Source organism: Fundulus heteroclitus, chromosome 3 (genome assembly GCF_011125445.2).
Source record: "Fundulus heteroclitus isolate FHET01 chromosome 3, MU-UCD_Fhet_4.1, whole genome shotgun sequence".
NCBI classification, from domain to species: Eukaryota; Metazoa; Chordata; class Actinopteri; order Cyprinodontiformes; family Fundulidae; genus Fundulus; species Fundulus heteroclitus.
The window spans coordinates 20163000-20177588 of record NC_046363.1 but is presented as its reverse complement, the minus strand read 5'-3'; the positions used below and the strand labels follow the sequence as shown (position 1 = coordinate 20177588).

The 14589-nt window shown below is 45.1% G+C and overlaps 1 protein-coding gene across 2 annotated transcripts in view; it reads right to left on the bottom strand.

Moving 5' to 3' along the window:
• kmt2bb (lysine (K)-specific methyltransferase 2Bb) overlaps positions 1-14589 on the bottom strand; it is a 35849-nt gene that overhangs the window by 20176 nt on the left and 1084 nt on the right. Inside the window, exons 2-14 of one of the 2 annotated variants that reach the window (XM_036132137.1) lie at positions 12499-12577; positions 8743-12377; positions 8447-8640; positions 6253-6375; positions 5974-6160; positions 4070-4301; positions 3915-3982; positions 3557-3814; positions 3340-3446; positions 2346-2471; positions 879-992; positions 224-370; positions 15-107 (exon numbers count right to left, since the gene is read on the bottom strand). In XM_036132137.1, the coding sequence (XP_035988030.1) occupies positions 15-107; positions 224-370; positions 879-992; positions 2346-2471; positions 3340-3446; positions 3557-3814; positions 3915-3982; positions 4070-4301; positions 5974-6160; positions 6253-6375; positions 8447-8640; positions 8743-11056 (3963 nt within the window). In that variant the 5' untranslated portion in view covers positions 11057-12377; positions 12499-12577. The remainder of the gene's footprint in view (positions 1-14; positions 108-223; positions 371-878; positions 993-2345; positions 2472-3339; positions 3447-3556; positions 3815-3914; positions 3983-4069; positions 4302-5973; positions 6161-6252; positions 6376-8446; positions 8641-8742; positions 12378-12498; positions 12578-14589) is intronic. The other variant, XM_036132143.1, reaches the window with a different exon arrangement.

Genomic DNA, 14589 nt, shown 5'->3' with positions numbered 1-14589 from the left:
TCTACGAAACTCACCCAGGCTTTCCTTTTCTTGTTTTGCTTGGGATAGTTGGGCCCCAAGCAGGAAGCATGATAACAGTTCTGGCATCGCTCACACTCCAATAAAGGCTGAGAACAGCAATGTGGGGGGAAAAAAAAAACAAAAAAACATTTGAAGTTGGTCTTTCTTGTTTTTTTGTATTAGCTAATATGAGCACTGAGAAGGACTTTTAATCACTCGGTACCTTGGACATCTTGTTCTTCCCGCCGCACACGTGACAGAACTTGCAGCGTCGGCAGCACCAGTTTTCCTTATTCTCCTCCGAGGGCCGATCCGCGGGCTCAAGGCAAAACTGGTGGAAGGGTTCACAGCATACTTGGCAGTACAACATCTGTAAACAGAAAAAAAGTGCGCTCGTTTCAAAAGGCGTCCCTTTAATAAATGCAGGGACACGTACACGAAACAGAACTGTTATTCATTCAGAAGAGTTACCCCCAAGGCAATTGTTTAAAATTAACTTATAAAGCACATTTCATATAACAATCGTAGACCCAAAAAAATAAAGATGACACAATAAAAACAGCAATTCAAACAGAAAGAAGCAAGTACGTGGAGATTTAACAATTCGCAGACTATAAGATCAGGAAATGATAGAATTAAAAATTATTAAATGACAAGGAGGATAATAACAAATAAGCCTAGCTGAAGGTTTTTTTACACTGTGGGAACTGATCCGAGGCACCGTGGTACAGACAGGTCCAGAATGACTAAAAGAACCAAGAGCTGAGCAAAGAGTTGATTCTGGGGATAGCGAGACGACCTTAGAGGCCGGTCAGAGATGTAATCTACGAGCGTCCCAGAAACTAAATTACACAGAGCAGAAAGCAGTGGGCGGTCACCTCGTGTTGTCCTTTGCTGGCGCAGAGGAAGCAAACATAGGGCGGCATGACGGGCGCGGAGGTCAGGATACTTAGACCGCCCATGTTCCAGACGTTGTCCAAGGTGCAGTCCTCCTGAAGACAAGAAGACAAAGAGGAAACAGTTAGCAGCCGTTACAGGAGCAGCACTTTCCACTCACTCACCTCTGGGACGGGAAAACAACCACATGGGTCTGAACGTTTGGGAGAATGTAGGTTTAACGTTTACGTTTAAAAGGTGAAGTCCAGTTGGAAAATATTAAGCAAAACTGTAGAGGCTAAAACACATTTTCAGGTTTGATTTTTCAGCAGACTAAAGTACTGAGTAGTCGGTTGATTTGGGAGTTTAAAAGCAAACACTGCCCTCTGCTGGACAATTGATTTAGGGATGTTACAGTTGCATCGCAATATTTAAAATACCACAAAAAAATGTAATTCATTACAATTATTCAATTTGGGAATCTAAACTCATTCTATACAGATTCAGCCAGTTTGTCAGCAAAATAAAATATTAGATAGGACCCGAGAAAAAAGTATTTTTAAAGCAGAAATGTTGTGTATTTGCCATGTTATGGCCAACATAATCTTGGGGGGAACCACTGATAGTGAAAGTTGAGCAGCACACTATCATTGTTCTTCACCGTGTGCTGCAGTCAAGCTTAGAAATGGAAAGTTGATTGGAAGGAAAGAAGTAAAAAAGGAACGTGAAGCAAAACTCATTCAAGAGTTTGGTGGGGCGGCTGGATAAATTCATTAGGAGGGCCGGCTCTGTCCTGGGATGCCCTCTGGATCCAGTACAAGTGGTGGGAGGCAGGACTCTTAAGAAAACTAATGTAATGGAGGGAAAATGTCTCCACCCCATGCATGGAGCTGCTGCAGAGCTGGAGAGCTCTTTCAGTGACAGACGGCTGCATCCCAGATGCTCTAAGGAACGTTTCAGCCGGTCCTTCATCGCTGCTGCTGGTAGGCTTTATAATCTCTGCTGCTCACAAATTCAGTTTTGAGCCGATCATGAATCATTTACACCGCCCATCAGATGATGACATTCATTTGCACATGCTTTTGCTACTCAGGGGTGTTCGTATTACAAACACGCATATTATATATTTTTCTTACATTGTTCTGTAAATCCTTTTTATCTGAATATGGCATTTTATCAATAAATGTGCAAATACATTCTTTTGATTTTTTTCCTTTCCGATAAGTTCATTCTCTGTCGCATTAGAACTTAACTTTAGATTGGATTATCTTATTTTTCCATTACTGATCTAGAGTGTAACTGTGTTTTTGCTACTGTCCAAATTTCCCCACTCTGCGACAGTAAAGGCATCTCTTATCTTATCTATACGTTAAATAGATGATGTCTTAAGACAACAAACACAGTTTAATCTTTGAAATGTCATTAATACAATAATTAATACTGTTTTCCAAGAAGAAATCTGTCTCCACCTTAAAATCCACCCTGATTTTGTGAGTTGGTTTAGAAGACTCGACTTCCCGCTGCTCAAATCCATGAGCGAGGGCAGCCAGGACGCTGGGAGGAGTCTGCTCCATGGGAACCTGAGATGAAAGAGCCTGCGGGACAAACACAACATCGATTGAGGCTGAATGGCTGCTACAACTTTCATTTAATTAAAATAATAATCATAAAACTTGCTTTTAATAATAAAAAAAAAAACATATGACTAGAGGGCTGAAGACATCCAGGAAGTTCTGATACAGATCTTGCTACAGATTTATTAACAAAGAGTCCATCTAATGTCGGCCAAGTTTACTGGCAGCCGCAGTGAGCCAAAGCTGCACTGCTCACCTTTCTGACTGCAATTACGCCTTAAAGAGAGAAAAATAATGTCTGAATCAGGGTTTTATCAAAGAGGTTGGAAACGGTTAATATCATATTTGCAGAGGATGGTTTTCTATGTGACTGTACTTGGTGTAAATTATAAATTTTTGATGCAAATGTAGATATTGACACCTTTCCAAGAAGGGGGAGACAAAAGTGGATTTCTACCATCTTAAAGCGTGAAAGTGACGTTACATTTGCATCGGGGCAGTTACTTACACAAAAGCCGGTGATTATTTCTCCTACCTCTCATTAGAGGCAGGATCTACTGAGAAAGGACAATTTAAAGGGTTTTCCAGTCAAATTAACCCATCAAATAAGATCTGCCTCCATTCCCCATGTAAATTATCATCAGCATCTCTATGAATATTCACACAATGGAAACTCGACTGTGGTTAAAACGTAGATAAAATAGTGTTGCCATAATGCGGCAGGACGTTTTTGAGATGAGCTGTTTCAAGACAGAGGAGCCCCCCCCCCTCCCTTTCTGTCCATCTCAGACTAGCTTTGGGTTTTTCCAGTTTTAACTCGGCTGAAAATGAAAAAAGGCCGATCTACTGCCGTCCCGATATTAACCGAGTTTGGATTATTATGGCTCACCTTCTCAGCTTTCCGTCGACCCTGCGGTACCCGGTGTGAACTGGATTTACGGTGTCTGACTTCATCGTCTGAAAAGTCTTCGAAGAACCCGTCCAGGGACACAAAGTCTTTAGGATAGCAGAAAACGTATGAATTATCAACGAGTCATTTTTAGAAATGAAGTGACACCATCGCTGAAAGACAGCACACGTCTGTGGTTTCCTGAATCTTAATCTACCTTGGTTGAAGCGCGGTCCGGTGCCCCTCCTCCTCGCCGGGGAGGCAGAGCTAGAGAAAGCTTTGTCGTCGAGATCCGAGTCGTAATCCACCAGGTCGAAGTAGACGCGGGGCTTGACGACGCGCTTCGGCTGCTTCCTCACCGACGGGCTGTGGCCGTCTGTGTTGGGACCAGATGGCGAGTCGCCGCCAACCTCGTTCCCTTCTTCGTTGCTCGAGTACCCCCCGCTGAGCGACGACCGCCTCCGCTTAGACGAACCTAAGCGAAGACAGAATGGTGCATTAAACGACAGAACGAGCGGCGCGGCCGACACTAGACGGTAGGAAGAAAATGGTCGCGAAATAAAAAGGCAAAATACTTTTGGGAGCCGCTCTGCCGCTAAGTCTGCGTGCTTTCCTCTCCTCGATCTGATCACATCTCTTGTACCTTGTGGTTAAAGAAAAGAAGAGAAAAAAATTATTATTTCTGAAGACTGCTGTACGGTCCAGCAGATGCTGATTATGTTGAACTTACACACAACACTGTCGCTTGGTATTGGGACCACCAAACTTAGGCTTGTCCAGGCAGTTTATGCACCTCCCGCAGTCCTCCTCGTGGTTGCAGCCTTTGCAGATGCCACACCTTCGAGAGCGGTACCCGAACGGACCGAGCCCTTTCTTCTTCGCGAAACTGGATGGCTTCTTTGACTTTGTTGCCTTTGGGTCCGACAGGCTCTGACTGTCTGATTCTGACGGAGACCCGACATCTGCAGCAAGAGCAACACTTTAGGAATCACAAGGCCAGGGGGGTCAGCACCCATCACAGTCCAAAGATCTATCACTGGAGCCAATAGGATTTGTCTAAAGCCCCCCCCAAGTCTATAAAACACGGCGAGGGTGGGAGGGTTTACATCATGTAGTTTAAAAACACTTTTTACATAAATAAATAAATACATACAATTTGTACATTTTGTTTATCTGAAATTTTTATATTTGTGAAAAAGGAAGAAAAAAAACTTGTGGGTAGCACCATAATGATAAAAAATAAAGATCAACAGCTTTTCTTTCGTTGTCCCATTAGTGACATTTTACGCAGATGCTGCATGAAAACTGTCAAAGCTGATCTTTTTATAAAGTTTTAATGCAAAAAAACCCCCCAAAAAAACAACAACTTCCCATCAGTTTTGACTTTTGTCTTCAAGAGTAAAGCAAGAGGTTACACATCTAAGGACCAAACAACAGCCCTCTGAAGGTGTACTGACAACTGAGAACCTCACTGTTCTGTTTGTTAAAGTTCTGGTTTCTTCCTAGTTCATATCAAAATAGCATGATTAAAAAAAGAAAATGAAAAAAAAGACAACTAGGTTGGTTATTTTATAGACAGATTCATTGCAAGTTGATTATCTAAACCAGGGGTGTCAAACATACGGCCCGCGGTGGCTAAATGCATTATCATTATTAAAAAAATATATATATAGATTTTTTTTTTCCCAGTGTCCTGTCTGGCAATGTGGCAATAAGAATTGTTGTCTTAATGCCAAAAAGAGCTCGTCAGATTTGACTTTCACAAGTGGAGCAGTACTGCTTTTGCCATAGTGCTCCGCTTGATTTATGAATGTGAATAGTTTTATTATGATTCATGCGGGGAATATCTCAAACGATATGGGCACTACAATGGGAAAGTAAGAGAGGAAAGGAAGAACAAGAAGAAAAAAAAACTAAAGGTGAAAGAAGAGGAGATAAAAGGAAGAGAATGATCAAACAATTATTGAAAAAAACATGTACTTCGTTTAATTGAAAATATACAGTTCCTATATTGTCCACGAGGGGCGCTGTGTTTTAATTAGCAGATTAAGCTTCAGGTGTGGAAAAATTAAAATCATTTCTTAATTTTTATCTGTTTGATGTATTTTGTCATGTAGGACATTGTTTTTAAGTTCCAAAAAATGTGAATACATGTTTTTCAACATTGTATAATCACTGTGATCAGTTCTTATGCATAATGCACAAGTAAATGGTTAACTGAGTAAAAGTATTGTTGAAATTGCACATACTTTTCTTAAAAATGCTGAGGTTATTCATAATATATTGTGTAAAAGTGAAAATAATTTAATATAAAAATCAACAACAAGTCCACATTTATTAGTTCTATTTAATCTTGCAATGAGTTAACTCGTGTGGCCCTCTTGAGATCAGATTAAGCTGAATGCGGCCCCTAAACCAAAATGAGTTTGACACCCCTGATCTAAACGCATCCATTCCTTTGGTAAAACTGGTGACCACACTCATCTTAATCACGTCAGACCCAATCGCTTAATTGAAGTTGCTCAGAATAAACCTGAAAACCAGAAATCTACTTCCAAATTCACAAACGCCACATTAACAGGAAAATACAAGAGCGTCCCATTAAGCAACAATGCTGACTATGGTGATAAAAACCTTTAGCGACGGCTGACGGCGAAATGCCGGATCTCTCATGCAGCGGCAAGGCACTCAGTCGGGGGATGTCGTCGGGTACCATGGCCCGGGGCTGGCCCAGCACCACGGAGGCGGCGCGACACACGTGCTTGATGCGCGGACCCCCAGCACGACGAAACTCCTGGCACAGCGGGGAGATGAGCTGCGGCTGAGAAGAGAACAACAACGTCGGTAGAACGAGGAACACTTAAGCTGGATCGATGCTCGTCTCTGCCGGAGCGCATTGAGCCCTACACTCACTTGTCCTTGAAGCGGCTCGGTCTTGACGGGAACCTGAGGACGAGGAACCTGCGCCCTCTGCTTCCTCCTGTGTCTCTTTGAGGCGATATCTTGAGATCTGGAACCAGCTGGGCCAGATAACAGCTGCCAGGGGAAATAAAAAAACAAAAAAAAACAAGGCATCAATACAAGCCAGAGGAAAAGCATCGTGTTCCCCGCGTTTATCAGGAATACGGGTCTCCTCTAGAACAGGTGGTGATACATAGATGTTAGGTTCTTGCACTTTATAATAATCGTACGGTCCTGCATGGTCCTGGATCTCAGTGCGATTGCCCTGAAATGAACTGATTCGAATCCTGCAAGTTCTTCTACACTGCAAAAACAGATCTAAAAACAAGTAAAATGTTCTTAAAGTTACGCTATTTGTCCTTGATTTGAGCAGGTAAATAAGATTATCTGGCAATGGAATGAGTATCTTTACCCCTAAAATAAGATAATTAGACATCCTGCACTTGAAATTAGATGATGGAGATGAATTGTTCCTATTTTAAGTGGAAAAATCTTATTATATTGGCAAATAGTCTTATTAACCTGCTCAAATCAAGGACAAATACACTAATTTCAAGACAATTTTCCTTTTTTTATTTTTAGTTCTGTTTTTGCAGTGTAAATTTTTTTTTAAATAAAATCAGAAGATAGTTAAAAGTGTAATTTATTGTAGTATTTTAAAACACAAGGTGTAAATATGCACAAAGCATGGAGGGAAGGGTCATGGTTTTGTTTCCGATTCTTTGTATAACAGCTAATTGCTTACAGCTAAAATTCTGTTTCTTGGACAATCAAGAATCAACCAGTGAACGTTAAAAATATATATTGTGATACAGAGAGGTTACATTATGGCCAGCATGGTGAAGCCTTACCCGCTGTCCAGCAGACGGTCACAGACTCCCGTCTACAAGGAGGACAAGCCTCTAACACACCATGCTGACGAAGCTGGTTGAACACACAGCTGTAGCGAAGCTTATTATTAAATATTTAAACGAACAAAGCTGTTAATAAAAAGGTACGCAGCTAAAGATAAGAGCAGCATTGAAAGCATTGTGAGGAGAAGACCCTGGGATACAATTGTCTCATCCCTGATGTTACATCCCTCAGGAAGCACAGACAACGTCTCGGTCGTTGATAATTGGTGGAGCAGCGTCATCTGCTGGTGTTGGTCCTCTGTGTCTCCTCAAGTCTGAAGGTCTAAGAAGAAATTTAAGACGGCTTTGACGGAGATGCTGGTTTTATTTTCCAGCAGGACTTGGCACCTGTCAACACAACCGAACGCACCGGTGCTTTGCTGTAAGGATCATGGCATCTATGCTGAATTGATCCGCAGATTTGCTGCTACAGCCTACAGAGAACCTATGGTACTGATGAGATACACAGCAACGCAGAACAAGCAAAGGCCGTCATGAAATCACGCCTCAGCAGAACCACGGGAGCCGACACCTCAGTAAACAGACGTAATGTTCAGCGGGCTGGCGTTTCAGTATTAAAAATGATTTTAACAATCTCGTGTAATTGAGAAAGTGAATTGTGGGTTTTTATTAACTGTAAGCCGCTATTTTCTTCAAACTTTTTCACAAAATTCCACGCGCATCTTTCTTTTGCTGCGTTTTTCACACATTCTTGGCCTTTTGACTTCAGGTCACCGACACTGAGCCTCCAAATAAAAACACTTTTAATGCTTTTTGGTTTTACATTTTACACCCAGTTTAAGAACCACAGCCAGAACCTAAAGCTGTCTATAGAGACGAGACATGCAGTTTTCGAAATCAAAGTAAGATTCGGCAAATCAAAGAACACATAACAAATACACACGAGTTTATTACACTTTAATACATAAGAAAAATGGATGCTGGAGAAAAAAAAAAGGTCTGGAAAATCAGATTTTTTTTGCATTTATGTTTCTTTTTTTCCATACTCATCCAGTCCTGCAGAAGCTGAATTTAGTTTTCATTATATGTAAAAAAAAAAATGCATGTATTTATTTATTACGTGGATATATTCCACGTAATAAATAAAGCTGTACGAGCTTCCCTTTATGAGCTGAACTACTGGAATAAATTAACTTTTTGATTGTATTCTAATTTTGCTGAGGTGCATCTATAAAGTGTTTTGTTGTGATTTATGTATTTATTTTTTTAAAAATGCTTGTTTTAAACCTTACCCCAGAGGACTTGAGCTGTTTCTGCTGGTCGATTTTAATGAGTTGAACCTTCGCTTTCCTGAGGAGATTCAGCATTTTTTTATTTGCGCTGGTGAGGCGTGCCCTTTGTGGCGCCGCCTTCTCTACGTGCCCATGAGCAACGGCTTCCCCTGGACCCGACTTCTGCACCAGCGACCGCTCTCCTGCAAACACTCCTGCGCGCACAAAAAAAAAAAAAAAACAGCAGCACCGCTTCGTCAAACACCCTTATTTCAAACATTTATCAGCTTCACGTCTAATTATAACCCCCGTCTTACCTGAGTCCCGCAGGGCGGTGTCTTTTACTGCCACAGACACTTCCTCTTCGCATTCTTTCAGCACGAGAGAATTGGAATTAGGCGCCCGGACGCAGACGGAAACCTTCCTCACCACCCCGGGACTGTCCAGGTCTTCGATCTTGATCTTGGACTTCTCCTTCTCCTTCTCCACGCTCGTGTCCCGCTGTCTCAGGCTGATGCTCATGACCTCGTCGTCCAGTCCCTCAGCCAGATCCACCGGGGGCAGCGCAGGTTTGCTGGCGGGCTCCAGCTCCTGTGAGACTTTGCTTTTAGGCAGCCCCAGGGCGGGCTTCTTTAGTCTCTGATAGATCTTCAGGTGAGCCGCCTGCTTGTTCAATTTGGGGGGGCTCTTCTTTTTCAGGACCTCCGCGAGGTCCGCCGGCGGTTCCGGGAGCTTATCCGCCGGGGCCGCTGAAAACAGATCCTCGCATTTGCGCTCGGGGGTTTCGTCCAGTGCGAAGAGCTCCTCGCACGAATCCTCGGGAAGATTCCACTTGAAGCCGGAGTTCTTGAGAGGTGGCTTCTTCTTCTCGCTCTTCTCGCTCTTGCAGTCGAAAAACAGGCTGTCGGCCAGATCGATGCTGTCCTCCAGGTCCTGGGCTGAAAACAGATCCACGTCCAGCTGCGCCTCACTCAGAATATCCTCCTCGTCGCTGGGGAAGATGGGCGACAGCGGCCTCTCCGGCCCGTCGTCTCGCCTCTTCCCCGGGCGGATGTTCAGGCCCAGCTGCAGGCCCTTCTTGGGGGAGTGCCTGCGAGGCAGCACCGACATCCCCGCGTCGTCCATGAACCTCTGCGGCGTCTTGATCACCCGGGACGACCTTGCACTTACGACGGGCATGATGAAGTGCTTGATGTTTTTCACAAACTTGGACTTGCACGGCTGAGCCTGAGCGACGTCCGGCGGCTCCGAGTCCACGGGCGTGTCGGCCTCTTCCTGCTTCAGGCCGCCTTTCTCCATCCCCATGTCGATCAGCTTGGATATGAGTTTAGACTGGGATTTGGACTTTTTGGCGCCGGCGAAGGGCAGGCCCGCGTGCTTCTTCTTGTACTTCTTCTGCACGCCGACGAGCGCGGCGCTCCGGGGCGGAGGCGGAGCGGCCAGCAGCGGGGGGCCGTCGGCGTCCGCCTCAAAAGCACGCTGGCCCTCGGGGGATTTGAGCGGGGCGAACTTCCCGTCCCTGCCGCGGTGCCTGTGTTTCTGATGCTGGCCGATTAAGTTTTTGCGTTTCTTTTTGAGCTTTTTGGACGATTTCTTGGACGACGGCGGCTCGTGCGTTTGACTTTCCGCCGCCTGGCTCTCCGGCGGCTGCTGACCGTCCATCGTCGGGGGGTCCGCCGTCTCCTGGCTGCCTCCCAGCTGCTGGCTGTCTATAGACTGCATGTCTGGTTCCTCCTTCACCGTTGGTGGCGTCGGGCTCTCTTCTACCTCTTCTACTAAAACCGGGTGCTGTTTGGGCTCCGGTTCCGGCTCTGCTCTCTCCTTTTCCTCGAGCCGACAGACCTCTTCCACCAAAGGCTGGACATCTTGCACCTGGACGGGTGTTAACACTTCCGTGTTAATGAAGTCGACGGCTTCAGGGGGCGCGACAGGCGCCTCGTCGGGCGCCACGTCTACTGTGGTATCGGGCAAAACATCCGCCTTCTGCTTTTGAGCGGACTTCTTCTTCTTGGACTGTTTATGGTTTCTAGGTTTTCGGGGTTTGGAAGGCACGGGCAGCGGGTTGGCCTCTTCGGTCTGGGGTTCTGGCGTGGGTTCTGGCGTGGGCTCCGACGTCGGCGGACAAACCTCGGCCGGCGTCTGCGAGGGATCGTCGGCGGCGTTTGGGATCTCCTTTTCGGGAACGTCGGAGGAGTTTAAACTGGTCGCCTGTGGCGGGTCTTCAGCCAAATCAGGGCAGGAGTTTGTTGGAGGAACCGGAGGGGCGGGCTCCTCGGTCGACGCCTCGGGGGAAACTTCGGCTTTCTCCTGCGGCATTTCTTCTTCTGCGGGAGTTTTCCTTAACCTCCGTCTGTCGGCGGTCGCCGGTTTCTGGCCGACGGGTTTCTTCCGTGGCGACTCGAGGCTCGGCGCTCTTCTTCTTAGCCTCCTGGTGGGACTGAGCTCGGTATCCTCTAGAGATGGCTTGTCCTCTTGAACCTCGGGCGGATCTTTCAGGTGTTCCTCTTTCTTTTCAGACGTGGGGCTGACCTGCTGAATCAGAAAAGACGGCTTTGAGCTTTTGTGTTTGCCGGGAGAGGAGACCTTTTTGATCTGAAGAGGTGGCACCTTCCCACAGTCTGCTTTAGTCATTTCTGGCGTTGGAGCTTCACAGACGGGGTTTGCCTCAGCCGGCACGTGTGAACTTGATGTTTCAGGTGTCGGCCAGGCTTTGGGGATCCTTTTCGACACTTTCCACGCTTTCCAGTGGGGCCGCGCTTTCCTGCTGCGGCGTTTTACCCGGTCCCTTCGTAGTCTTCTTCACGCTGGTGTCACAAGGGGCGACCTGATCCACTTTGCTCTCCGTCTCTGTCGGCTCCTTCCGGGTATCTTCTGCCCGCGGGGTTTCGCTTCCGAGCTTGACCAGCGCTAAAGTCCAAATATATTTTTTCCGCTTTTTCTTACGAGATAAGGCCTTCCCACTGGCCTGAGCGTCATATTTGGGGTTTCTGATCTTTATCAACTTTATGCTTGGGACATTCATTTCCTCGAGTTTAACCGGCAAACTTTCACCGGCGCGTGCGGCTAACTTTTCCGCTTCTGCAGACGACGAGCCTTGTTTTTCTGGAATATCTTTATTTAGCCTTCTGCTTTGCCTTCGCCCCGCTCTCCCCGCCGCCGGTTTAGCCTCAGCTCTGTGTGAAACCTCTGACTCGGACTCGGCCGGAGCAGTAGCGGGTTTACTCATACTTTCTGTTTCAGACGCGCCGTCCGTTGCGTCTTTTGAGAGCAGCTTGGTGCCTCTGGTGCTTCTGCGCGTCACTTGTTTAGCCCCAGGACCCCGAGGCAGCGCCGCTTTCTTTTTCTTGAAGTCTTTCACGTTCAGCTTTTGCTCCACGGACGCGCTGCCCTCAACTGCGTCGGTTGGTTGTTTCTCTTTTGATTTTTGGTCATCAACCAGGACTTTGGCAGTAGTCTGGCTTACAGGCTCCGCTGCCTTCACGGCAGATCTCCCGCGCCTCCTTGTAGGTATGGTCCCCTCTGCTTTGTCCCCGGGGCCGAGTTCATCCTCGTACGACTCGGTTTTTAACTTTATCTGAGCGCTTAAAATCTGATCTCCCTGAATGCCCGCGACATCGGGCTGGTCCTGCACGTCTTTCGCCTTCAGCTTCTTGTCTGCTTTTTTCGTCGGCTCCTTTATGGTTTTCACTTTCTTTTTGGCCACCAACTTTATTGTAATCCTCGGTGCCGCCGCCGAAGCTCTGCTTTTCGCCGCCGCTTGGTCCATAGTGTTCTTTCCCTTGGAAGCTTTCTTCGACTCCTTCGCTGGCGTTGCTTCGAGAGTTATGCCGTGCATTTCCTCCAAGACATTTCGCATCTTTCACGGGATCGGGTGGGACAGCCTCATCGATCGCTGGCACTTTTTGTGGCGGCTTCTCACTTTTTCTCCTAGATTTTGTGCTGACAGCATTTCCTACGGCAAAACAAATACATTTTATTTATTTTTAAATAGTAAATTGGATCATCTTCTATGTAGCCCATGTTATTCTCTATCGTTTTAAATCTCTTGGAATAACAATAAAAAGCCATTTTACCTTTGGAAGAGCTCTTTTGCAGCATCACAGATCCTGCAGAGCCTCTTTTGTCTGCTTCAAATCCTTTGAAGTCATCGCCCTACATAAAAAATAGAATAAAATCAAAAAATGTTTTCTGTATATGCCAAAGAACGCTGCACTGACAACAATTAAACCAGCAATAGTTTACAAAGCAGTAACAAAGCTACAACTATGATCATTGCAAGCAGCATTTTAACTGGCATTAATCGCGTTTTCCTGAAGGACTGCTGACGCCTTCTCAGCGTGTTCACACAGAGGGAGAGCAGATTAATGTCAAGCGTAGTGTAGATTTGATCAACACAACAAACCGACCAGGGCGGCTGTGAATCTTGCATCGGACCACCGTTTCTAGGTCAAATTAAGACAATCAAAAATGGAGGTAAAAAACTGATCTGTAGAGATAATCCAATAAAAATTAAATATTTCAAGCAGATTTGAATAAATTAGAATCTAAACGTTTTCGTTCCTCAAAACTACAAAATTCCCACATTTTTCAGTCAAACAAAACCGCATCTGGGTTGAGTAAAAAACAAATATGGGTTAGGGACAACAAGCGCTTGCCTAAACAGGAATAATATTAGGATTTCTTCAAAACTTCAAACTCTATCAAAGAACTCGTAGCACATTCTTTCTCGTTTGTGTCCAAAAGCCCCAAGAATAAATTTGCAGCGTTCACTTTAACTAGTTTTGTTTTTTGCACTTCACACCATGCACCTTCATTCATCGGCTGCTACCTTATTCAACAACCTGCCCACAGACTTAGTTGTTCTACGCTCTTCCAGGATTGCAACCCGGGTCACCTGTATCACAGACTTAGGCCGCCACGCCACAGCGGGGCTTCGCTATATCAGTGAGTGGACTATTGTAAGCACAAAGCACGCAATATTTGGCAGGACAGACAACAACACTGCATATTGATAATACATTTTGGCGGATGGATGGACTGTAATGGCGCTTGATGTGCTTATTTGATGTATAACTTCAGCAGCTAAGTTGTTAAAACTCAGCGTGTCGTCTGGAGACATTTTCTAACGGCAAAAAGAGGAAAACGTGGCAGAAAAAGGTGGGCGATTGTAATTGAAAAATGCAATTTTCAACACCGTGCAGCCCCAGTATCCACAACCTAAAAAAGGAAGCACCCAGATCGTTCAAGAAACTGTCGATTAACCAAACAGTCCAAGTACTGTCGTCTTGTAAAATCTTTTTTTTTTTAAACAGAAAGCGTCTATCATACATCTACATACGCCCTGCACCTGCAAAACTATCTTCTCAGATCTGATATGTACTGTTGCACGTGTGGCAGACGGTCCTGTTAGTACTGTAAACACCACAGTCAGATATAATACGAGACACACAATACAAGGGGGGCATAATGAAAGAAACATAAGATATTTAATCAGCAAACATATGAGCACATTTATGTCCAAAGCCTTTAGGGCTACACAATTGGGATTGGTTCGCTGTGCATGAATCTGCATTGTTTATTGTACAGTTACTACAGCTAAATACTTGTTTTATGTGATGGTGAACATGGTTGGTATTACATACTTATTATTAGCAACCAGTGTTTTGGAAGGGAAAGTGTGTTCTAGGAAAAATCTGTAAGTATGACTGATAAAAATGTACCATAAAGGAGTTTGAGTGGTAAAACTAACAAGCATGGCAGGCAGGAACAGCCCACTGATGTATGCAGCTGGGATTTTCTATCACTGGCAACCTCTTCTCTGTGCACCCACACACATGTGCATTAGGGGGAAAAAAAAACACTAACTTCAAATAGCAGGTTATGAGAAATCCACGAAATCAACGTATCCCGAGCACCACATCATCAGTAGCAACCAGGTAAAAGCATGTTTTAGTAAATGACGGTCACGCCTGCGCTGATGTTATAAAAAAAAAGAAAGCCAGGGCGAAACGTGAGTCTGTAATCAACAACTCCCTCCACAACACTTACGATCTTATTTCTACTTGCAGCCGAGGCTTCAAGAAAAAAAAAACCTAACGCACCATGTTCCCGCATTGTTGCTTAGATTTCCCCCATCTAAAAAAAAAACGTCTACTACTGACATG